The sequence below is a fragment of the Cloeon dipterum genome, chromosome 2 (genome assembly GCF_949628265.1).
Source record: "Cloeon dipterum chromosome 2, ieCloDipt1.1, whole genome shotgun sequence".
NCBI classification, from domain to species: domain Eukaryota; kingdom Metazoa; phylum Arthropoda; class Insecta; order Ephemeroptera; family Baetidae; genus Cloeon; species Cloeon dipterum.
The window spans coordinates 18,727,445-18,750,335 of NC_088787.1; the positions used below are offsets into that span (position 1 = coordinate 18,727,445).

General features: G+C 39.2%; 3 protein-coding genes across 3 annotated transcripts; 1 reads left to right on the top strand and 2 right to left on the bottom strand.

Moving 5' to 3' along the window:
- The first annotated feature begins 689 nt into the window (after positions 1-689).
- Indy (I'm not dead yet) lies at positions 690-16,269 on the top strand. Its single transcript, XM_065481223.1, has 11 exons — positions 690-905; positions 3,251-3,516; positions 12,911-13,176; positions 13,234-13,348; positions 13,410-13,597; positions 13,656-13,790; positions 13,850-13,972; positions 14,109-14,297; positions 14,361-14,754; positions 14,813-14,950; positions 15,597-16,269. The coding sequence occupies exons 2-11, from the start codon at positions 3,409-3,411 to the stop codon at positions 15,789-15,791; spliced, it is 1,851 nt and encodes a 616-aa protein (XP_065337295.1). The 5' UTR covers positions 690-905; positions 3,251-3,408; the 3' UTR covers positions 15,792-16,269.
- On the bottom strand, positions 16,176-22,855 carry LOC135937889 (uncharacterized). Its single transcript, XM_065481224.1, has 4 exons — positions 22,706-22,855; positions 17,854-18,555; positions 16,663-17,012; positions 16,176-16,607 (listed from the first exon to the last, which is right to left on the bottom strand). The coding sequence occupies exons 2-4, from the start codon at positions 18,545-18,547 to the stop codon at positions 16,362-16,364; spliced, it is 1,290 nt and encodes a 429-aa protein (XP_065337296.1). The 5' UTR covers positions 18,548-18,555; positions 22,706-22,855; the 3' UTR covers positions 16,176-16,361.
- Positions 19,263-22,523, bottom strand: LOC135937890 (S-adenosylmethionine synthase-like). Its single transcript, XM_065481225.1, has 2 exons — positions 21,560-22,523; positions 19,263-20,278 (listed from the first exon to the last, which is right to left on the bottom strand). The coding sequence occupies exons 1-2, from the start codon at positions 22,217-22,219 to the stop codon at positions 19,727-19,729; spliced, it is 1,212 nt and encodes a 403-aa protein (XP_065337297.1). The 5' UTR covers positions 22,220-22,523; the 3' UTR covers positions 19,263-19,726.
- Positions 22,856-22,891: the final 36 nt, after the last annotated feature.

Here is a 22,891-nt window from a genome sequence, read left to right on the forward strand (position 1 = left end):
CTAAAACAGGGATTTGTTTGATAGGGATCCTCAATAACGAGAAAATATTTTAATAATTTTATTAATTAATCTAAATTTTACGCGGAAATTTATGGAATGGTGCCTCGCAATTAAGAATTATTTTTGAAAAAGATAAACATTAAACTGAAGAAAAATTGCTTTATAGAACTAGAAATTTCTAATATTTACTTGTACGGTAAGAGGATTAATATTATTTCAATAATAAAATCGTGCATCTAGTTGCAAATATTAAATAAAAAATGCTCTAATCCTGACCGTATTACAAAAGCAACAAGAAAATGTCCACTTCTAACTAAGAATTTTTTCTCATTTTAATTTAAAGTCAGAAAATGCTATATTATATTTCTTGGTTGTCATGCACGAGGAATAAAACCAACTTATTTGATGACTGCGGTCTGCGAGGATGAAGTCCACAGTTTATTTCTATGATCATTGCACGATGGCAGTTTCAAGATTCAAGGTCCAGCAATTTCGATATTGTTTTATATTTGCTTTTGCGATATAATAAAGCTGCCTGGCAGAATGTTTGATAAAAGTCCAACGTGAGTGCATATAATTGTGTATTCGAAGATTATAGCAGCTATTATATTTTGAATTGATAAGGAAACGACGAGGAAATCTAGTATGCCGCTGGGAAGAGAAGAGCCGCGCGAGACCAATTATTTTGCAATTGAAGCGCTCACAATCAGATTTCTATTGAGTGCTGAACGAAAAATTTCGTAACTGCGTGTACATGCCACTTGAAGAGAGTAAAATTGTACCGACAAATACACACACAACACTGCCGGCGAGCATATCTCATTAGAAGAGCGAAGGAGGTTATTGCGTACCAAACAATTCTTAATTGCGAGCTCTACAAAAGAGGCAAGACTGCGCGGAGCCAGGTGAGTTTTATCCAGATTGAATATTACAGCCTCTCTGTATTTGTAATTCCGAGTAAAAGTAAACGACGCCGCCACGCTGTCTTTCACCTCTGAAAAATATTTAATTATTCAGCTGTTGAAAGCTGCGCGCGTTTTATTGCCATACAATTTGAGTCAGGCAGGCAAATCTGCTCTGATCTGAAACTAACTGGAAGGTGCACCGTTTTCCATATTTATAAGGTAATAGAAAATCAGTCAAGTAGGCTAATTTTCACAGATTATACGGATATCCAAAAAAATGTGAAAACGCGACCTGCCCTATCTTTCTTAATTTCCTCTTTGAACCGTTGACCCAAGCCGGGATTCCCTGATCACGGGCAGAGCCTGTTTGGCTGGTAAAATTCCCCAGCGAGAAATCCAAAAGTGCCATCAAAGCATTCCTTCAGCCGAGACCTCTATCAAGTTGAAGCGGCGCCGGTTTTATCCAATGAGCATAACACACATCAGCCAGCAAACACACGTTAAATTTAATTTCATGAATGTTAAAACACTTGCAAGTTGCCAAATCTTGCTTATAATTCATACTAAAAATATTCTATGGGTTGGAATTGGACATGGTTTTAGAGATGATTCCCGGTCCTCGGATAGGGATAAAAAAGCGAATTATTCTCTATCTGGCAAAAATATTTTCGTCTTGAGAGAAACTCTTTTATCAAGTTTTATACGCGCCAATTGCTTATAACTTATTATTCAGAGTGCATATATATTTCCCAGGATTTGGCTCGACACTCTAAACAAAGGCGCAAAAAGTTTCACTTTGGATGCAGTGTCTGTATTTTGACGCGCAATATTAATGTTCAGCATTCATGAACGGGCTCTGGTTTCAATGCAACCGATTTTGGCTCTTTTTGCGTTTGTTACAAGTCGTCAGTCTCAAATCAATTCTCAGCCGCGGGCGTCAATAGAGCCTATTCGCAGAACCTATGTACTCGCGCCGAAGCTCTTATTATTTTCCTCGTCCGCGTCAATTATTGTTCCTCCTTTTTCGCAGGCCTGGAGCGAGTGATTGGCACGTATGCCAATTTATAACTCGTCGCTCGTTCGTTTTATTGTATCTGCTTTCGAGCAAGGTTAACGCATCGCTTGTGACGGGGTTCCTTAAACTTTTGCCGTCTGCAAAAATCGCCATCCACCACTTTATCGTTCAAGGTCGAACGCAATTCAAAACTATTTCTGCCTTTTCAACCTATATTTCCCCCTTTTATGACGGAGTTGAGCCTTGTTTGCAAACATTACAGTTGTGATGAGTCAAGTTCGAATCTGGAGCTCTAATTACGTCTGCTCCACATTTGCTGATATTAATTTTGAAACCATCATCAATTTATTGGCAGCCCGTTTATTAAATCAAAAGGCTCAAATAAGGATCTTTTGACCAGGGTTATCCAACATTGCAATATGCAAATAATTTGAACCACTTGTTATTCACGTAAAAAAGCTGGAAAACCCGACCTACTTTTTTCGAATTTGACCTCCGATCAAACAAGATAGAGATAATGAAACGCCCTGATTTTCAAATTAAAATTAGATTTTTTTTTCGGGCATTTTAAATTTAATGAGAATAGGTTTTCCATGAAACGCGAGAATTGTGCGTAGTACCGATTGGAAATTCAGTTTATAAATCACGATTGTAAATTTATACGCTCATTTTGGCAAACAATTGATATCCGCAGTGTCAGCGAACAACTCCCAAATTTCTGTGAAGTCGACGAATGAAAATGCTTTAAATGATTTCCGCAGGAACCAGCTTGCAAAAAATAATGACTAAAAATAACAAAAGCTGAATAAATTATATTTAAATCATTATTTAGTTTATGAAAAATATATTTTTAAAAGTAATAGGAAAATCGTCTCTGCGGCCTGACAATTGCTCACAAACAGAAACTGAAAACTCGCATTTATATAGAATGCATTAAAACAACCAAACCATTTCGAGGAATCACAAAAGAAATCGAGCTCTAAATATTGTAAGTAAATAATGAATGTTCAATTTTTTAATTTTTTACTTTTCATAATGCCTTCACTTATTATCTCTCCTACTTCTGCGCTTGTCACGCGTTGATTATTATATTTATACGATGAAAAACAGCATGACTAAATGTTGATAAAACATAGGATAAATAATTCAAACGTGTCTCCAAAAGCAAAAATTTAAAACAAAAACGACAAAAAAATGTTTGACAAAAACTCAAAATTATAAATAATACACGCGACCATAGCGGCCTAGACTGTTCGAATAGTTTCTTCTAGCATCGCAGGTGGTTATATGCGGCACTCAATTAATGCAAAACGCGTTTTACGAAACGCAGGCGGAGCCAGCGACGAGCCCTCGCACCCCCCACTTGCGACGAGCGTTTGTATTAAGTGGAGGGCTGCGTGCACGCGCTCCGCCAGACGTGCTCTGTAGCCGACTCAGCGAACACCGGACAGTCCCCTCGGTCACCTCACCCGTAGCTACAACAGCATCATGAAGAAGCCAGCGCTCCTCGACTGGATCCGCCCGCACTGGCGCTCCATTATCGTCGTGCTGGCGCCGCTGCTGCTGATGCCCTTGCCAATCATCTCGCCGACAAAGGTGAGTGGAAAAATTGTTCATTTCTTTTGATATTATAATATACGTTTTTTAAATTAAGTAAGCAGTGGAACGATATAATGGAACAATTTTATTAATTAAAATCAAATAATCATCGAGTCGACAGAAAATCAAATAAATAATTTTCTGTCCTTTTTACGTTTCCGATATTTATTTTATTTAGTAATTCACGATTCTTTTGTAAAAACCTTTCAAATTGTCAACTATTTAATTCCCCCTCAGTTTCCTGATTGAAGTACTTAAGGGCCTGAAAATTTTAATTCCTTCTTTTATTATTATGTCATTGTTTAAATAATTAGAGCAAACATGTCGAACCTGTTCAATCTATTCACAATTCCTTGAAAAACATTTTAAACTGTATTTACATCATCAATTTGCAGTTAATTTTGCAAACAACTCATTTTACAATAAAATGCAATCAAAATATTTTCCTTACCGAACCATCTGAAGAGTGTTTGCTGTTCTGCCTAACAACTTAGCTTATCACGCAGATGCGAATATCAAAGAGATTAACACTTCAGTTGATTAATTCAAACAAACGTACCGCAAAAGCCATCAAGCTAATTTAATTCCGAAAAAGACGTTAACAATTATTTTAAGAAAGTGAGACTGCAAAATTCAGGCTATCCATCATTTAAAATTTCATTGCTTTCGAAAAAAACCGCAATGATCTGCGGCGCTTTATAAAGTACAACGGCACTCTGCATTCCTCGATCAAAATAATTACTAGAGCTGGCCACCTGCGAAGAAATGCGTGCGATGCATGTCTTTGCCACACACACACCTGGCAAGGTCTCTTTCACAGCTTCTGCGTGTGTGTGTGTGTGTGTGTGATTCCTACCTTATTTCAATGAGAGAAAGAGCTACTGTGGCACCTCTCAACACTTTTTCTCCATCGCACACGCATCAATTAAACATGCCATGCGACCCTGGAATAAAGTAATATTGTTGTAAATTGGCTAGGTCAGACCTCTGTGTGCATAATGGCAAATTGTATACAAGTCTTTCTCGAGATCGCACATTATAATTAATTTCACCGCTGACAGTGAGTACGTAAGAAAGATTGTGTTGTAGCGTCGCAAAATGTTGCAGAATTAGAGTGGTTTAAAATTAGACGCATATCAAGATTAGCTGCCGCGCTTAACAATGATGGTATTTTATCAGGAAAAGTCCGATTGTCTCGGTCGTTTACAACAGTTCCACTTTCATTTCGATCCATTGGGCGAGCATCGATGCGAAACGCCATCAAGTGAAGCGTCGATTTCGTAAATTTACAAAAAAGCAGCGTCCTTGCTGTTTTTGTCATTTTGCTCCCGCAAATTCCGACGAATTTCACGCCGCTGCTGAACATTTTGGACCAAGGCCCTTTCTCTTAAAATGCGTGTGAAACATTCGATTTTCGCGCACGAAATTGTTCAAGGCAGCAGATCCGAGTCAGGAAGCAAGATAGCATTCTCGGTTACATCAACGGATCTTCTATTAATTAATGGAGATGACATTGGCAATGAATGGATGGATAATCGAATGCATGCAGCGGGATTAAAAGCGGAGCATTGATGAAACGCAGGGATTACAACTGATCGCATACTTTATTCAAAGGTTAATGAACAAGGTCTTGGGTGTAGACCAGCCGGGAAGAAATTATGCAAGGGCGTGCTCTGCTTTGCTTATTGCAAAATCATGCGACTATCGTGCATATGCTTGTAGTGGCTGGCAATTCTTTGGCGTCTCTTTCTCCTTTGCTGAAGGCTAATTTAACGTGTTTTTACTCTGAAGAAGAAAGTTATTTTGTACTATGTAGTTTTTTGCTTGGATTCTTAGCTTTAGATTCATCTAAATCACACGGAACGTTAAAATATATAAGATGATTATAATGTACATGTGCAATTTCAGCAAGTATAAAAAAATACCTCTATAAATAGTGGAATAAAATAGGAATCAAACCGAAGGAAAACCAAAAATAAAGGAAACTCAATACATGTTCAATGATAAATTATCCTTTGGCGACTAGGAATAAAAAAGCAGCTTGGTCAGCAGGAAGAAAATCATGTATCTTGAAATGTGAAAGAATCTTGACAAGCGGCCACTCTCTGTATGATGTGCCAGAGTGCATCCCTTAATAAGGGAGACTATTTATTTAGGACAGTCCATAGTGCTTTTACAGAGCAACGCTCGTCTTGTGCTTTAAAGTAGAAAGTCAAAAGCCGAGACCACCTCTAAATTTACTGACTGGTCTCCTTGGATGCAGAAACGGATGCTCACACGTCCGAAACCTTCTTGAACCTTTATGAACCTAAATGACCAAGTGCGAGGGTGCTGTGTATGGACCGTCCTAAATAAATATCCTCCCTTAAGGGATGCACTGGCACATCATATATAGGGAGTGACCGCTTCTGACTAGCTGTCAAAGATGTGTTTCTTACATCCCTCGTGGTTGCCATGCATGGATATAATTTATTATTGCACAAAGTATTTAGTTTCGTTTATTATTTTTTTAAAGAAAAATGTTTAGATTCTTTGGAAGTCCATGGCTGGTGCTTATACAGCTGCACAAGGCAGCACAATTAATGCAGTCATGTACACATTATCATGCAAACAAAATTAATGCAGTATTATGTAGTCGAAGAGAGTCCTATTCAATTGTTTATAAGAAACTTTTTTATTTTGCGCTTATCATCACTTTTATCACTCAGATTTTTTAACTCACTCTCGGTAACATGTTCCACAGTCTCGGCAAAATACATTCAGACGTTCAGTTGAAATATTTATTATCTAACATTGGTTCAACAACTGGAGCAGAAAGTAACATCCGTGTATTATACTGGTGTAGTCTCTGAATACCAAAATTGCCATCACAATATTTAACACACAACAAATTAAGTTGATTAATTTTGTCAACAGGCCACACACGCCAAAAATAAAAGAAATTCACAACATTTTGCTGATTTTGTAGGACACATTTTGAATAATATTTTTTCTTGGTGGTTTTCCTACGATTTAAATACCTATTATATTCCAATATTTATAGCGGAAATTCATTTTACACTTGCTGAAATAGCATATAAGGTACATTACATGATATTATACGATTTATTAAGACATATTTTCAATATGTTTTGGTTTTATTAAGTTAAATTTTGAAATAGAAAAATGAGGTTTTCAAGTGGGTTGGCTAATCAAACTTGGGAAATTCAAGAAAGTCATTTAAGTATTTTTAATTCAATAACTCTTAACTCTTGATCAGCTCTGATCGTTCCCTTCAGTGCAAATTTCAATTGTCTCGGCCTCACAGCACTTCAGATCGCACCATTCTATGTCAATCTGAAGTGTCAAGTATGATAGCGCATTAATTTCAAGGGCCGTTGAATCTGATAAAAATAAACAACCAAAGTTGAATTCTGTTGTGTCTGGTTAAGGTGCTTGATTTGACAGATAAAGTGGAAAATGGCGATTTGCATTAAAGCAGTGGATGTGACATTGTAATCCTCAAGTTCAAACCGCTGATTCATCGTGAAAAGGAAGGAATGATATTGCACTTATTAGATATTTAGGTGAAAGCATTTATTTGGTTTAAAACAATTTAAAATGTCATCAATTTCTCCCATCAAAATAAAAGACTCGTAAAAATAAAAAATAAAATTGAAAAAGGAACCCACTGGAGAAATATTTAAATTATATCCTTTTTTTATCTCGTGTGCCCTGCTTGGAATAAATGAGGTCGGGCGTTGCAATTAAAAATTTCACTATCGCCTCAACCCAAGGAAAGAAATTTTTTGAGGAGTAAAGTGGCATTTCGCGTTATTAAAGAGTTTTTTTTTTATTTTAAATGAGCGTAGAAGAGTTGTTGTTTGTCACCCGCTCTAACGTAACAGCCGCTGACGACACTGTAGTAATATTGAGTCGCATTTAAATAAAGAGAAAACGTTTACAATAATATTGAAGCGTTTGAGAAAAAAAATATTTTGGCATGGAAGGAAATAATTGCTCTTTATATTTTCCAATTTTGAATACTTTTTGAACAAAAAAATTTATCAACAAATTTAATCCAGATCCTGACGAATTGAACAGTTATATAGAGAATAATTTTTGCAACATTTTTAATGTTACATACATCAATGCCATTAAATTCACTAACCGCATGTTCAGGAAATATCGTTTTAAAATAATGGTCTGTTTAAATTGAACTCCGCCCAATTTACGTCTCCTGATGCAATTATCACCGGTAATTTTACCAAGAAAAGCTAATTATATTATTATCATCATTAATCAATGATCAAAATTTGTTTGTGGAAATCATAGCTAGTGGTCTAAAATAAAATTTGGAAAAGTGATAAAGAAAAAATGGAAAAACATATTTTACAATTCATCAATGCATGGTCGCAAGTGTTTGCTCCTGTCTCAAAACTAATGGCAAATGAAATCAATATAAATTTATTAATAAAAATTCCTCGTTTTTTAAAAGAGTCATTGGAGATGTTAAATTTCCACTTTAATTCGCACTTCAAACGGTTCAGCCGGTGTTTCCAAACATAATTCTGGAGAAAAAGTCAGGAAAATCGAGTTCCTCGTGAAAATGATACTTTTCCTTGGCGTTCAAGCGGAACAATGCCTCCTACGTAGAGGCAAAAAAACTTCCGACACTTTAATGAAAAGGCCGAAATGACATGAGTCGCAGAGCCCAAGGAGATTTGAACGAGTGATATTGCTGTGTTGGAAATTAAGCGATGAGAGAAGAAAGTTGGTCTCGTGTGTCTGATTTATTATCTCGCTGCTATGTTGCTTCTGTGTGGTGTAATATACGCAGGCACTAACACAAATGCATTGAAAATTATTCAGCAGCTTGAGGCGTTGATATCTAATTTCCCTACTCCTCGGCCGGCAAAAGCTGACCAAAATTGGCTCTCGAGACACGAATTTTGCAACTACCAGTATGTAATTAGAGTCGGTAGCCAGGCTGTCTGCCGAGTACTGCGGATTCTGGTTTCAATCACGCGACTCCGGATAGAGTTAGCTCGGTCCGACTCAAAGTGAACAAAAGATCTTATTATCTACATGGTACTTGAACCTGTTTTCTCGTAATTACAAACGCGACCCCCTAGTAATTGCTTTAAATTGCTATGATTTTTAAACGATTTCTACGTCCATGCAGATACATAATCGGCACTTGTGGCGCATTCCTCAATGTGTTATCTCATTTGCAAGCAAACAAGGTTGATTAGCACTTGAAATAATCAACAAATATTTTGATCTTGACGCGATATTAAATGCTGAGACCAACACAAAACAATAATTGGTACTTTCATAAATGCGACTTTATCAGCGTGACGGGCATATTGACTCTGAAGGGTGCATTATCATTAGTTCCATGCGATGCATGCAGATAAAATTATTACTTAACATGCAAAGAATTAATTTGAATTTTCGCTTATCTCCAGAAAAACAATTTATAAATTGTTTCGAAGGTAGAAGAAGGAGTGTCAAGGATTTGTTCAGACATTTCTTCTTCGTTATTCTCTCTTAAATTTATAGTAATTTGCTAGTTATTTGCCCGAGACCTCGACTTCAGATACGCAAGTAGGCAGAAAATCTAGTGATATAGAGGGGAGGAATAGCATTTTTAAATTAACAACTTTAAAATTTAGCAAAATGTTGTCACCTTAAACTGCTTGCATTGGATATTTGCTTGGAAAAAATCGTAAAATTTATTTCTTGCATATTTATTTCGCTTTCATCCACCAACAACATACCTATTCCTTGCATATGTTTTCTGAAAAGGGAAATTTGCAAAATTATTGTTTGTAATCTGTGTGAAGTGACTGTATGAATTCATTCTGTTTATATCATTCCATGAAATAGGTCCGTTGACAGACGCAAACAGCTGGTAAAATAAAATACCGCTTTATAACGAGGAATGTTCGGTTTTATATTTGAGTTTGCCATAAAATGAGTGCCATACGAATTCAACACACAAATTCATATTGCTAATCGCAGAAACATCACTCAAAGCTGAATTATGTATGCAATTTCGACTTTCGTGAGTTGTATTTGGAATGCTCTTTTAATCGCGACAAATTGTTTCCTGTGCCGGCCCTCCTGCGGCATGTTCCGCCTCAAACCCGTCCGTTTTCGTGACAGCGGAATTGTCATCGTGGTTTTTGCCGTTTTGAAAACAACGTAGGCGTGAAATTTGAAGTGCCAATTACTCCAGCGGTGCAAATTCCATTCGCAAACAATATTTTCCTGTTTCGCGTGTTGGCGCCGAGTGTTATCACCCCCCAAAGTTTTGCAAGTGAGAGTATAGCTCCGGCTACATACACTTATCGCGGCGCTTATTTATTGCGCGTGTGGAAACGTAAAACATTGAAACGGATGGATTTAAAGCCAAGGGAGTTGGGTTGTTCCAATTGATATTCTAGCGGCGGCGCCAGCCTTGATTTTGCAGCCTCGACTCTCGGCGTGAACCCTGCATGCTAGCAAACGTGTGACAAATAAAAGTTGCAATAATTGGCAGGCAAGACACGCACCGCGGAGGTGATACACTAAAGTATCAGCTGATGGCTTTCATTGTCCGCTTCCTCCTGCGAGCTTTTTGGCACCGCAGTCACACGCAAAGGCGAATATTAATTTACAATTGGCTATAATTCACTTCCTTTTAACTGCAAGTAGTCGTTTTAACGGGAATGAAAATACATGCGTCTCAATTTTTCTTGCTGTTTAATCAGGAATAAACATTCTTGGCTGATTAGCACGTTTTTAAGAATCTCTAACAGTTAGCATTAAGCAAAATTAAATATACGCAGTCCTTGGCACTGTTTTCGGTTCCCTTGGTGAAAAATTCACTCAGTTTGACTCTTGCATGTGGGGTGGGACTGTTAAGACGACCGACTGTTTTTCTGTTGGTCTTGGGAACCTAGCCTTACGATTTAAATACATTTTTAAACTGGTTATTAGATTTATAAATTTAATAAGTCGTTGAAATTTTATGTAAGCAATTTAGTTGTTAATTCGAAACTAAGCAATATTTAAAAAATCTTATCCTATCTCTTAAATGTTAACTTACTTTCGTTTTTTTCACACGAATTGAATTAATTTTATAAGTAAAGTGTACCAGAATATGAATACTGGAGAGGTTTTAGTATTTTCTGTCAATTATTCACATCAAATATGTTTTCTTCTGGTTGGACCTAAAAATTCTGGGGTTTGCGCAGATTTTACGATAAAGTTTTTAAGCAGACTGTACTGATTTTGATACTTTTTTCAGCTGTCCATTGTCGATGTCAAATATATTATACAAATATGCTGACAGGGAAGCGATTTCCAAGTTGAAAATAACCCAAATTTGTTACAAAACACTTCTGAATTGTAATTAAATTGTGAAAAATTGTAGGTTTTATCGTTGAGAAAATATCACGGAAATATCTCTAGGAATAACGGCCTAAAATGGTAAAATAGTAATCCTTTCTGTTTGAATTCTCTTAAATTTGCAACCGCCCACTCATTTTTTGAAAGACTTAGAGCTGATCGAACCGCTTAAATCTGGTAACAAATCTATCAATATGAGATAAAATTCTAATCACTGTGCTCACACATTTTTCATGATGATCAAAATACTCATAGCTAAATATTTATGGTACATCTTGATACTAAATAATATGTTGACGACAATCTCCTTGAAATTCAGTGTCCTTTAATAGTTCATGTTCTATGAATAGGGAAAAGCACTGTAGCTGACTAAACTAATCCTTGAAAAATACCACTAGTTCTGCATAGCGAGCTAAAATAATTAAAAAAATTATGAATTTAACTAAACAAAAGAAATGAATTGCCTAGGGGACTCGTGGAATTTTCACGTCCTATTTTCGCAGCGTGCGCGTTTGTGTAACATCAAAGCAGTTTGACGTAATTGACCTCAAGAAGGCTGCGTTTAACTCTTGACGTGTTTTTCGACTTGTGTGCCCTGAAAGCAATTCGTCTGTGGGACGAGCCCCCAACTTTAATCCATGCTGTTATCGTTAATTTACTCCTAAGCAGCGTGTCAGTCAATAATGGCAACCGCAAACGTCAGCAGACACGGTGTGCGTTTACACAACAGTTGACCGCGCCGGCACGTATTATCCGCCTCAGTATTTCCGCGGACAATCAAAAACGTGAGATCATAATCACGAGAGCACGTAAATTCCTTGAAGCGTCGGAAAACACGCATGACAATCATTTCCCCGCGACGCGCGTTGAATGAGGAAAAGATCTTGAACTTGAACCCTATAACCAATCGCATTTATAATAATTCGTAATTAAAACACGCGCTCATTTGACGCGAGTGTGCCTTTACAACTATATTTGAATGCGCATTATTTATTGTCGACACGGTAAACCGGTTGCATTCTTAGAATTTCTGCGTGCCCATGAATTATTGAGGCTTTAATTAGTGTAGATGCGGAGTGACAATTAGTGCACCGAGCGCGCAGACCGTCGCAGGCGCATAGCTGACGTCATACCCGCGCTTCAGACGCGCACATGTGTTGTATTAATTTATGGTATGGGCGCTCGATCTTGATGAGCTGATGACTGTTTAATTGATATTCAAAACGCGTGTTGCCTTTTTGCATATAATATGTGTATCGCGCGACAATGGACCTTCTTGAAACTTTCCTCTTCCGCCTGCCAAGGGAATTCCTCTGCATTCCTTCCCGGCGAACTTAAAAACCCACGCTGATACCTTTTAGAAAATCAATCAACAACATATAATAGCTGATTGATCATAAATTTATATATAAAGTTTTTTTAGACTTTTTATTGTGTGGATTGCAACAAAATAAGAATAAAATTTGCTGATGCAATTTAAATACTCAAATGAATTTCTTTTAAATTAAATAGCATACTTGCACCAATCTATTTTTTTCTTTCAACATTCCGATCAGTATTTTTTAACATTAAGAAATATATTTCTGAAGCGAATAATACAACTGAAACGCGATTTCCTCGCCTCAATTGTGCATTAAATGACCTGTTGTATATAATTATAGTTTCTGAATGCGCAATAAGCTGCTGTACATGGTGCCAAAAGGCCAATTGAGAATTAGTGCGCTCAGCGTTTCAATCATTTTGTTGACACTATTTGATAGCAAGAAGCTAATAGACCTTTAGCTGTTGCGTACTTAAGATTGTAAAAAAAACACATTATTCCTTTTAATGCTTCTCTCGCGCTCTTTTAGAAATTTTACACCTTTCTCTTGACATTTGTGGAAAATAAATTAAAAATAATATTTTTTTATAAAGTTCATACGAAGAATTGTGATCAAACCTGTTGTTGTTTAAAATTTCAATTTGACATGCGAAGAAATTTTATTTAGCACCTTCTAAATATTTTTTTTCACAGGAAGCTCGATGTGGCTATGTGGTCCTGATGATGGCAATCTTCTGGATGACCGAGGCGCTTCCTTTAGCAGTGACTTCTCTCTTCCCCGTCGTTTTCTTCCCTCTGTTCGGTGTCCTGTCCACGGAGGCAGTGTGCATCCAATACTTGAAGGAAACCAACATGATGTTCATCGGAGGACTGGTGGTGGCTATCGCCATCGAGCACTGCAACCTTCACAAACGCATCGCCCTGAAAGTGCTCCTCCTGGTTGGCACCAGTCCAAGATTGTAAGTACAAAGTGCAGTACTATAATCTAATGAATTATTGCAATTTAATTATTTTAGACTGATGTTGGGTTTTATGCTGAACACCATGTTTTTGTCCATGTGGATTTCAAATACAGCGTGCACAGCTATGATGGTGCCCATTCTTCAGGCTGTCTTGAATGAACTGAAAGATGTAAGACATTTTTTTCTTAAATATGTGATGACAAATTGACTCATTTATAACGAAATTTAAGAGCAAAATGATGGCTTTGCGACGGAACAGCTCGTTGAGAATTTCTACCGTTTCATCACCGCGCGAGACAGTTTCCGAAAACCAAGAGATCACCAAAAATGGAAATGTAGATGCCACGATTATTCACTTCCAGGACACCATTCCAACGCAGGATGTAGTGGCCATCAAGCAGGTCGAAGAAAAATTACAGTAGACGAATAAATTGAAAAGCTTATAACAATTTTTAACCAACCGTTGATTTTTATAGGCAAGAGATTGATGAAAAGTACTACAGAGACACGATCTGCTACTACTTGGCTATCGCTTATGCCGCAAATATCGGCGGCACTGGAACTATCACTGGCACAGGCACCAATCTCACTTTCTTGGGCATTTTTAACAGGTGAAAAATTAAATTCATTTCAATTAAATTGAACTAAATTTACAAATGGCCTATTGCAGCGTGTTTCCAAACGCAACTGGTTTGAATTTCGCCACTTGGATGATTTTCAACGTCCCCATGATGCTGCTTAACATCCTCATGGCGTGGATTTGGCTACAAGTCATGTACATGGGACTTTGCAGGTGAGTTATGCAACCGGCAGTACAGTCAAGTCGTGCGGGTTACATACTATGCAATCTGCAGGCGCGCTGGGCTCCCATGATTCTTTTATTATAATTAAATTATTATTAAAACGTGGCGTGTTATTTCGGTTTGCAGGAAAAATAACTCGTCGAATCCGGACAACTCTAAATCTGTGCGCCAATTGATCGCATCCAAGTACAAAGAACTGGGACCGATGAGCTACCACGAGGCCAACGTGCTGGCCCTCTTCATCTTGCTTATCCTGCTTTGGTTCTTCCGAAAACCCGACTTCATTCCTGGCTGGGCCTCTCTATTCCCTTCAGTGTATGGAATTTCAAAAAGTCAAGTGTTCCAATTGTTGAATATTTTTTTTGTTTAAATTAACAGTAAAATTGACGACTCGACCCCCGCGATCCTGGTAGTAATCATCATGTTCATCCTGCCCTCTAAACTGGACTTCTTCAAATACTTCCTCGACAAGGACGAGAAAAACAAAGCCATCAGCCAAAAAAGAAGGGCTGCGCCGTCGTTGATCGACTGGCCCACCGTCCAAAGGAAACTGCCCTGGGGGCTGGTCCTGATGCTGGGTGGCGGCTTCGCTATGGCTCAAGCAGTCAAGGAGAGCGGCCTGTCTTCCTGGATTGGCCAACAGCTGGTCGGTCTCTCGATCCTGCCTCTGTGGCTCGTAGTCACCATCATTTGCCTGATCGCCACTTTTGCCACCGAAGTCTCTTCGAACACCGCGATCGCCAACATTCTTTTACCAGTCCTTGCCGAGATGGTAACTTGAACTGTTGGAAAATGGAGTCTTGAAATTCATTAAATAAAATTATCCACAGTCAAAGGTTGTGAGGCAGCACCCCCTGTACCTGATGATGCCAGCCACCCTGTGCTGTTCGTACTCGTTTATGTTGCCTGTCGCCACACCACCTAACGCTATTGTGGCTGAAGCCTCCAAGATGAAGACAATCGACATGGTAATATCTTAACCTAATATACATATCCAAGAAGCATAGCAGGATGAACAAGGGGAAGGAGAGCCCCGTTTGTTTCAATTTTTTTCAAACCAAGAGAGGGTTTACCGATGTTGAAATCCACAAAAATATATCATTGAATTTTTCGGCAAAAAAGCCGGAAACCCCTACCATTTTTAGAGTTTTCTGCAATTTCCCGAACCAGAACCTAAAAAATATCACATTTTGCGCCAAACAAGACCCAAGACCTAGGAGAATCTTGAAAATTATTTCAAATTTAAAAAATCCATTATTGTAAGAAATCAGTGGCAGGGGAGAATTTATTTTTTTTTAAATTAACATTTTTTAATTCCAGCATCCAGCATGAAACATTTTTGATCAACTAAACATAATCGTGTTTGGGAAAATGCACAAAATTAAAGGAAGACAGAAGACACCAGCAATTTTTTTTGTGACGCAGAAAACAAATGTGGTTTTTTGCAAACCAAGAATCAAGACAATGTTTGTCGATATGACGTGCCTTTTTGGCAAGGCAGACGGATTTTCATTAGTATACCGAATTAAAAAATTAATTGAATTCAAATCATAAAAATCAATCTTTGCCAATTTAATTTTCTGATGGCTGATATTTTTCCCATTTTATTTCTAGATCAAATCTGGCGTGGTGATGAATTTCCTAACTGTTGGTGCACTCGTGGTTATGTTCAACACCCTAGGAGTGATTGTCTACGACCTTAAAGATTTCCCCTCGTGGGCTGAGCCTGGTATAATCGCAAACACCACATCAGTGTCGAAAATGATTTTGGCCCCATCTTTCAACCACAGTTCTGCGCTGAGTTTGTAATTCCTTGACGTGGAACTTGACAAGCATCTCCATATTTCTCCATCATCATTTGAGTCACACTCCTACGTGTATTTTTTCGATGATTCATTCAAGATACCATAATTTATGATTTTAGCATCGCTACCACAGATAAAAATCTCATCTTTCATCAAACGAAATAATAAGTTAAGCCCTATAGTGTTAAGTTATTGTAGTAACTAGCCCATTAGGCTGATAACGATTGTGTATCAGAGTTTAAGCTTGATTACCAAAGTGAAGCTGTGATGTTAAAAGTAGAAATATTTTCAATGAAAACAAATGTAAACAAACTTAAAATTTGGCCTTAAGGTTTGAAGATGTTCATTTGATATAAATATAGTACAAAATTGAACGACAGACACCAAATTTGATGGAATAACTATTTTTATTAATGAATGTATATGCTCTGCATAGCAAATGTAAAACAACTTAATTTGAGAATAAATTTTTAAATCTGAAATGCATTTGGTTTGACCAAATAACAATATCACAACTATTTTCAATCAAGGATTCAAAGGAACAAACATTTATGAAGAGAGTTTGATTGTATAGTTAAATAAATCTCTGATCAACAGTAAACTTGACAAGGTCAGCGACCCTTCTCAATCCAGCTTCATGCTGGATGAAATCGACCTTCCAGTAATTATGCAATGGTACCTCCTCAGTTCCTTCAATGGCATCCAGGTCGTTCACGTTCTCCGACTCGACCATTGACAACGGAACACTTTCAATTCCCATGCCCAAACCGTACTTCCCAAGCGTCTGAATTTCCTTCAAAAATTCGTCATAGGGGAAAACCTGCAATAGCAGCAAAAATTTAATTTCAAAACGCGGTCAAGTCTCTCAAAGTCACCTTATGGGGGTCTGAGCCAAAGTCAGACAAGGCGTCACTGAGAGCAGTGTGATAGCATTTGAGAAGATTGCTCCAACCATTGTTGTCTCTCTCCTTGGCAGTTGTAACTGAATACAAGAAGAAGAGAAGGTCGAGAACCGGAGACCCCAGTCGCATCAGTTGAAAGTCAAGCAGTCGAATGTCGCTGGGGCTGCTTCTGTTATCGTCGTCGTACCGGTACAGAAAGTTTGGACCCCACGCATCTCCGTGATTGGGCACGCTGAAGGGGCTAACGGGTTTGACCAGCTCGCACATTACTTTGTACTGTCCGTCATTGGCAAATGCTTCCATTTTTTCCACATATACCGAATCTGAAATAAAAGATAATTAATCTTTCGATTTTTTTAATTAATTTGATGTTGTTTTGAAAGAAAACATGCGCACCAGAAAATTAAATCAGCCCTGATTGGGTACAAAAAAAGGAAGTATGTGTATGGCAAAGATTATTTCCCAATTTATTACTCAAAACTGTGTTGCATAAGATCATATAACAATAATACCCTTCTTAGTAATTTTGTACTTGACGCCGCCTGCTATAAATATTTCTCATGCATTCTTGGTAATTGGAATTAAAGACCTCTTCTATGTGGAGTATTATAGGAATGGGCGCAAACAGTGAATCACAGCATGCTTGTTATTTTTTTAAGGTAACAATTTTAATTGCCATTTTTAAATTTCAGTTTAAATTAAAATGCAGCTTCCTCGGTGTTTCTATATTTCTACAGGAAATTATGGAAAATATACACACTGAGGTACACTGCATTTTAATTTAACCTGAAATATTATGACATCCTCGCGCGTGTGATTCTGCTTTCATTGGCATCTTTCAACTTGAAATATTTTAAACTAAGCATTCTAAAATAACTAGATTTTTTAAATTTTATTGCAACAGCTTCGTTGCGTGCCATAATATCAACGTTTTTCCAGTATTATTCACGTTGTCCAACCAAGTTTTTAGCTGAATATTTAACATTCATACATACTTATGCTCATATGTGATTTTTTGTCGGTCTTTTAAGCATTTTACGATTCATGTGATAATGAGCGCATGACAAATCTTATCTCTTTCCCAGATAGTCTTTCTTTTGCAAATCAGGCTCAGACATTTGCAATTAAAATTATCTCCTTTGTGCGTGCTTTTGACGGCATTACCTGGATAAATTTTTTTCACAGCGTCAATGGCCACCTCTTGCAAGTTTTTCAAAAATCCCTTGTACCAGTCCTCGTAGTCAAGCCGGTAGTATGGCTCCACCAAATCTTTGGTCATTTTTTGGAATGTTTCCGGTTCCTGGTCTTTCATGGCGAGCGAGGTTGCGTGGAACCGAGCCAGCATTTTCAGGGCCTCCTCGCAATGGAAGTGGTTGAAGCCCTGCGTTCGGTCGCAAATACCGAATCCGTCCATGCCAAGGTCGAGCATTACAATGAAATCGCGCTCGCCGTCGCAATAGCTCCACGGGCACACAGGGAACGGCAGGAAAGTTTTGCTCCAGCCGGCTTTTCTTTTCCTCATCTCGTATTCCTGCATGATTGGCAGTACGTGGTCGTAGAATAGAATTTCATTGCGGAAAAAACTCGGTATCTTCCAGGTCTTCCTTCTGGCCAGGTTCGAGGGCAGGCCCTTAGCAATGAGCGATATCTGCTTGGTTTCACCCTTGGTCAGAACTGCGGCAGTGATTCGGTAGACAATGCCCAGGTAGCCTTCACCAGGGGCAGTTGCATAGGTTACTTTAAAATCTTCCATGGACGCATCGTCATCTTTGACGGCCTTCTGCACAATTTGCAGCAGCACTTCCTCCGTGAAGAGAGATGAGATCACTTGAAGGGACGCTGGTGGTCGGCTGGCCATGTCTCTCACTGAGAAAAATATTAATTTGGTTCATTACTATTTGATGAGGGATATTTTGGTATCTTTTTGAGGGTGTTTGTATATTTATTTAGTGATAAGATATACTTTCGATATATATCTTTACCATAAATGAAGTCAACGGCCAGCACAGTTTTTTACGCCATTGAGTTGGTGTTGGGTGTTAGTAAAAAGTTTATTACTTTTACAAAGAAACAATTCTTTCACAATCGTGTAATTTTATAGAGGTGCTGATGCACAAAATTTTAAGTCATGCGCTCCCAGCTAACCGGTTTGAAAGTCAACTTATCCTTGGAAAAATGATTAAATGGTGTGCGTGCGTTGCCGCGAGGCAAATTCCTGATAACTGCCTAATACGTATTAAGCCTCATCCAAAAGGCAATGAATGCAATGAGAGTGAAAAATAATTTTATCTGTGCGAAATTCTAAGACGTCAAAAATAATCTTTAAAATCGTTAAAATATTAACAAGGGCATGCCTGACTGAGATTATCTTATCCGTTTATCTCATGTACATCAGCACTAATGCAGGTCTTCAAAAATTATAATATGGGTTCAGCGGTGTCACACACAAAAAATACTTTGAGTGACACTGAACCAATTGAACAAATGATCACTTCAAAGATAGGTAAAGAGAAAACACTTATTTGAATGCGAACAAGTGCACTTAGCCTCTGAAAAGAAATAAAACTCTGACCTTTCCAGCTAAGATTTGGTTTTATTTAAGTTCGTCGTAATACTGCTCAATTAATACCAATTTGATATCCAGCTTAAGTTCATACACTTTAGTAGTAATACTAACAAATCTTCCATAATACTCATACAGACAGTGTGCCTCATAATGGTGCGGTTTTAAATTATCACTCAAGTCGTTCGCGTGCAAAATAGTTAACTGATGATAATAACACTAAGAAAAACTTCCTCTTCCCTAAAGGAGAGAGCGTTAAAATTCGGGGGTTGTGAAAAAGCACTTTTGAATTGATACTTTCGAGTTTCATCGTGGTGGAGCATGACAGCAAAAGAGCGTCTTGCGACCGGAATTGAGAGCCGCGAAAAAAATACTAATCCGCCATACAAAAGATCAGGAGGGTGTCGAATAAACATGAGGAAAGGAATAAAAGTCACAATGGTCTCTGAGAGAAGGAAATCTGTCAGCTCCTCATCATAGAATCAGCTGCTTGGGCTGCTCCCATGGGAAGATGTCGCGTCCAAAGTGTCCGTAGGTGCTAGTACGCTGGTAGATCGGGTTACGCAGGTTCAAATCCTTGACGATGTGGCCCGGCCGCAGGTCAAAGTTTTTGTTGACGATGTCAAGCAGCTCGGTTTCCGTTTTGCCAGAGGTGCCGTAGTCGAAGACGGTGATGGACAATGGCTGGGCCACGCCTATAGCGTACGAGACCTGCACGAGGCAGCGGCGGCACACGCCACCCTTAACCAGCGACTTTGCCACCCAACGCGCCGCGTACGCCGCCGAGCGATCCACCTTGGTGAAGTCCTTGCCAGAGAAGGCGCCGCCACCGTGCGCACCCCACCCGCCGTACGTGTCCACGATGATTTTGCGGCCAGTGAGGCCGGCGTCGCCTTGCGGGCCGCCGATGATGAAGTCACCGCACGGGTTGATGTGGTAAACAGTGTTCGCGTCCAGATACTTGTCAGGGATGACGGATTTGACAACCAACTCCATCACGTCCTTGCGAACTTGGTCCCGCGTCACCTGTAGAGAGAAACCATGGTTGTCAGTTAAACGTGGACAGTTTTCCGGATGTAGCAAGGCCACCTTGGTTACAAATTAACGTCAACGCCGATAGTTGCGCAAGCCAGTAGTCACGGGTTTGAAAATAAAAATGACGGATGCTAGGTTCCCAAGCATCAAATATAAATATTGAAAAATTCCAGGCATTTGTAAGCTGGCAGATTTTGCTCAGTTAAACAGGTGTAAATAGTGATATGAATAAGCAACAATCTTCATACCTGCCATGGAAATCAATATTCCGATTTTAAATATGGCAAGAGAAAAAAATTCCCCTTCATGAAGGATGAGAGGGAAAAGGTATCCAATCAAAGGATATTTAAGTTTCTCATTTAGAAATTTCTTCCTTGGTTTGGAATATAAAAAAATCAAGGATTTCAGGAGCTTAAATTCTTCAATGATTCAGTTTAGATTGAATGACTTTGGAAATTAAGTTTCTTTTATTTTCTTTAGTTGGGGTGCACAATTCGACATCACAGCTGATTGAGAGAACCAAAATAATTGGTTTTCCAGCTACATTAGCCGTTTCCTGAGGCTGTTTTGTTTATTCAGTTTTTATGGAGCAATTAGATTTACCCCAGGAAATATTCAATTTATCTTCTTAAATTTGCCCACAGTATTTGTCTTATTTGTCTGCTGAAGATATCAAAAGCTTGATGGAAAAGTAAAATACGAATTTTCCCCAAAACTCTGCAACTTTTTAGTGCGAAAAGTCTTTTTAGTCATATTTTGAAAAAAAAAAGTTGTTTGAAGCGACTTGAGGAACTGATCGTTGAATTCAGGATTTAATAATTCGTGAAGTATTGACGTCAGTAACCACCGACAGAGTTCAGAAATAGTAATCGATCGACTTAAATTCTCAAGTCTACAAACATCCTCCTCCTCGTGCACGCAGGAAAAAAATGTAATTTTTCTGGTTAATTAGAAGAATACAAGTTTCAACTTTTGCGGTTTTTAACCACAAACCTTTTTCCTTATTTCCAAATCATTTTTATTTCGTGAGTAAATCTTGCCTAATAAGTAACATCATGTTACCTAACTTTGAAAAATTGCATTTTTTTAAATGGTAGCCGGTTGCGATCAAGCTGTAATTCAAACTCTCACCCTTTTCACGAAATACAACCCAAGCGCCTCGTGGCATAGGACCAACACAGCTCTGGCTTTAAGCATGACGCAATTATCTGCAAAGTGACTTTGCTGACAGCACTGAAATGGAAGGAGCACGTGCTCGTGTTAAATTTATACCTTCTCACTGTGTTGAGCAGAGACGACGACGGTGTGCACCCTCTGGGGGACGCAGGCGCCGCCGTCGAACTTGTACTCGCAGGTGACCTGAGTCTTCGAGTCGGGCCGGGCCCACCAGAGCGTGCCATTGCGGCGCAGCTCGGACAGCTTCTCGTTGAGCTTGTGGGCGAGCACGACCGTGAGCGGCATGCACTCTTCGGTTTCGTCAGTGGCGTAGCCGAACATGAGGCCCTGGTCGCCTGCGCCGATGTCGTCGTCAGAGCGGTTCAGGTGCACGCCGCTGGCTATCTCGGGCGATTGCTCGTCCAGCACCAACTGCACGCTGCAGGTCTTGTAGTCAAAGCCCTTGGACGAATCGTCGTAGCCGATGTGTTGGATCGTGTCCCGCACCACCTTGTTGTAGTCCACGCTTGCCTTGGAGGTGATCTCGCCCACCAGCATGATCATGCCCGTCTTGGTGACGCACTCGCAGGCCACCCTAGCGTTCGGATCCTGCCGGAGGTGAGCGTCCAAAACGGCATCGCTCACCTGGTCGCATAGTTTGTCGGGGTGGCCCTCGCCGACGCTCTCCGAGGAGAATAGGAACGTCTGCCCGACGTGGCCCTCGCTTGTCGCGTCCTTCGAGAAGCCGTTCATGTACGATGTGGCGGACTCTGGCATGTTTGTGGATGACAGGATTCGGTCGGACGAGCTGTTTCTGCAGCAATGTTATCTTGGCTAGTGGTCTGCACGGAGCGGTGCGGTGCCTCCTCTTTTGATACAAGCAAGCAATGCAATGGCTGGAGGTGGGCGCATGCGGCATCGAGCGGCTGAAGTCATTAAGTTGCGCATTCCTACCTACACATGCCGGCCCAGCTGGTCACCTGATCGAGACCCGCTGCTTCCGCTCAGATTCCTCCAAAATCGCCCTGCCACTCTGCTTTTTGCGATACATTTTACGTGGAACACTTGCGTGGCGACAAACAAATTTGACGTTTTCCGTAAAACATGGCTTCAAATTGTAAATCATTTATTTACAATAAAAATGACGTTTGGGGGTTGAGGAAGGTTTTTTTAGCGTTTTCGTGCAATTTCAACCACTAAACGACCAAAAATTCAAGCATTCATTCCTCATATCATTTAAAAATCGCCTAGAAAAATAATTACCTGGATTTTCCTGACAACTCTTGAGTTTTTAATTAAAAAATTGAGTCAATCTCTACAAGTTGTCATCGCCAAATTTGCAGCAGGCGCGCCCCAATTTTTGAACAGTGACGATCACTAAGCGCAGACGCGCGACATTTTAAAAAGCAAAACACTTGAGAGAACGCCAGCCAAACACACACGCCATGT

What these genes read in the sequence shown, in the direction of transcription:
- LOC135937889 (XM_065481224.1), bottom strand. Translation starts at nt 18,547, where the DNA reads ATGGCCAGCCGACCACCAGCGTCCCTTCAAGTGATCTCATCTCTCTTC. An exon ending in TGTGAAAAAAATTTATCCAG is followed by an intron (nt 17,013 to 17,853) that starts GTAATGCCGTCA and finishes CTTTTATTTCAG; the next exon opens with ATTCGGTATATGTGGAAAAA. An exon ending in TTGGCTCAGACCCCCATAAG is followed by an intron (nt 16,608 to 16,662) that starts GTGACTTTGAGA and finishes CTGCTATTGCAG; the next exon opens with GTTTTCCCCTATGACGAATT.
- LOC135937890 (XM_065481225.1), bottom strand. Translation starts at nt 22,219, where the DNA reads ATGCCAGAGTCCGCCACATCGTACATGAACGGCTTCTCGAAGGACGCG. An exon ending in CTGCTCAACACAGTGAGAAG is followed by an intron (nt 20,279 to 21,559) that starts GTATAAATTTAA and finishes TTCTCTCTACAG; the next exon opens with GTGACGCGGGACCAAGTTCG.
- Indy (XM_065481223.1), top strand. Translation starts at nt 3,409, where the DNA reads ATGAAGAAGCCAGCGCTCCTCGACTGGATCCGCCCGCACTGGCGCTCC. An exon ending in CAGGTCGAAGAAAAATTACA is followed by an intron (nt 13,598 to 13,655) that starts GTAGACGAATAA and finishes TGATTTTTATAG; the next exon opens with GCAAGAGATTGATGAAAAGT. An exon ending in TACCAGTCCTTGCCGAGATG is followed by an intron (nt 14,755 to 14,812) that starts GTAACTTGAACT and finishes AATTATCCACAG; the next exon opens with TCAAAGGTTGTGAGGCAGCA.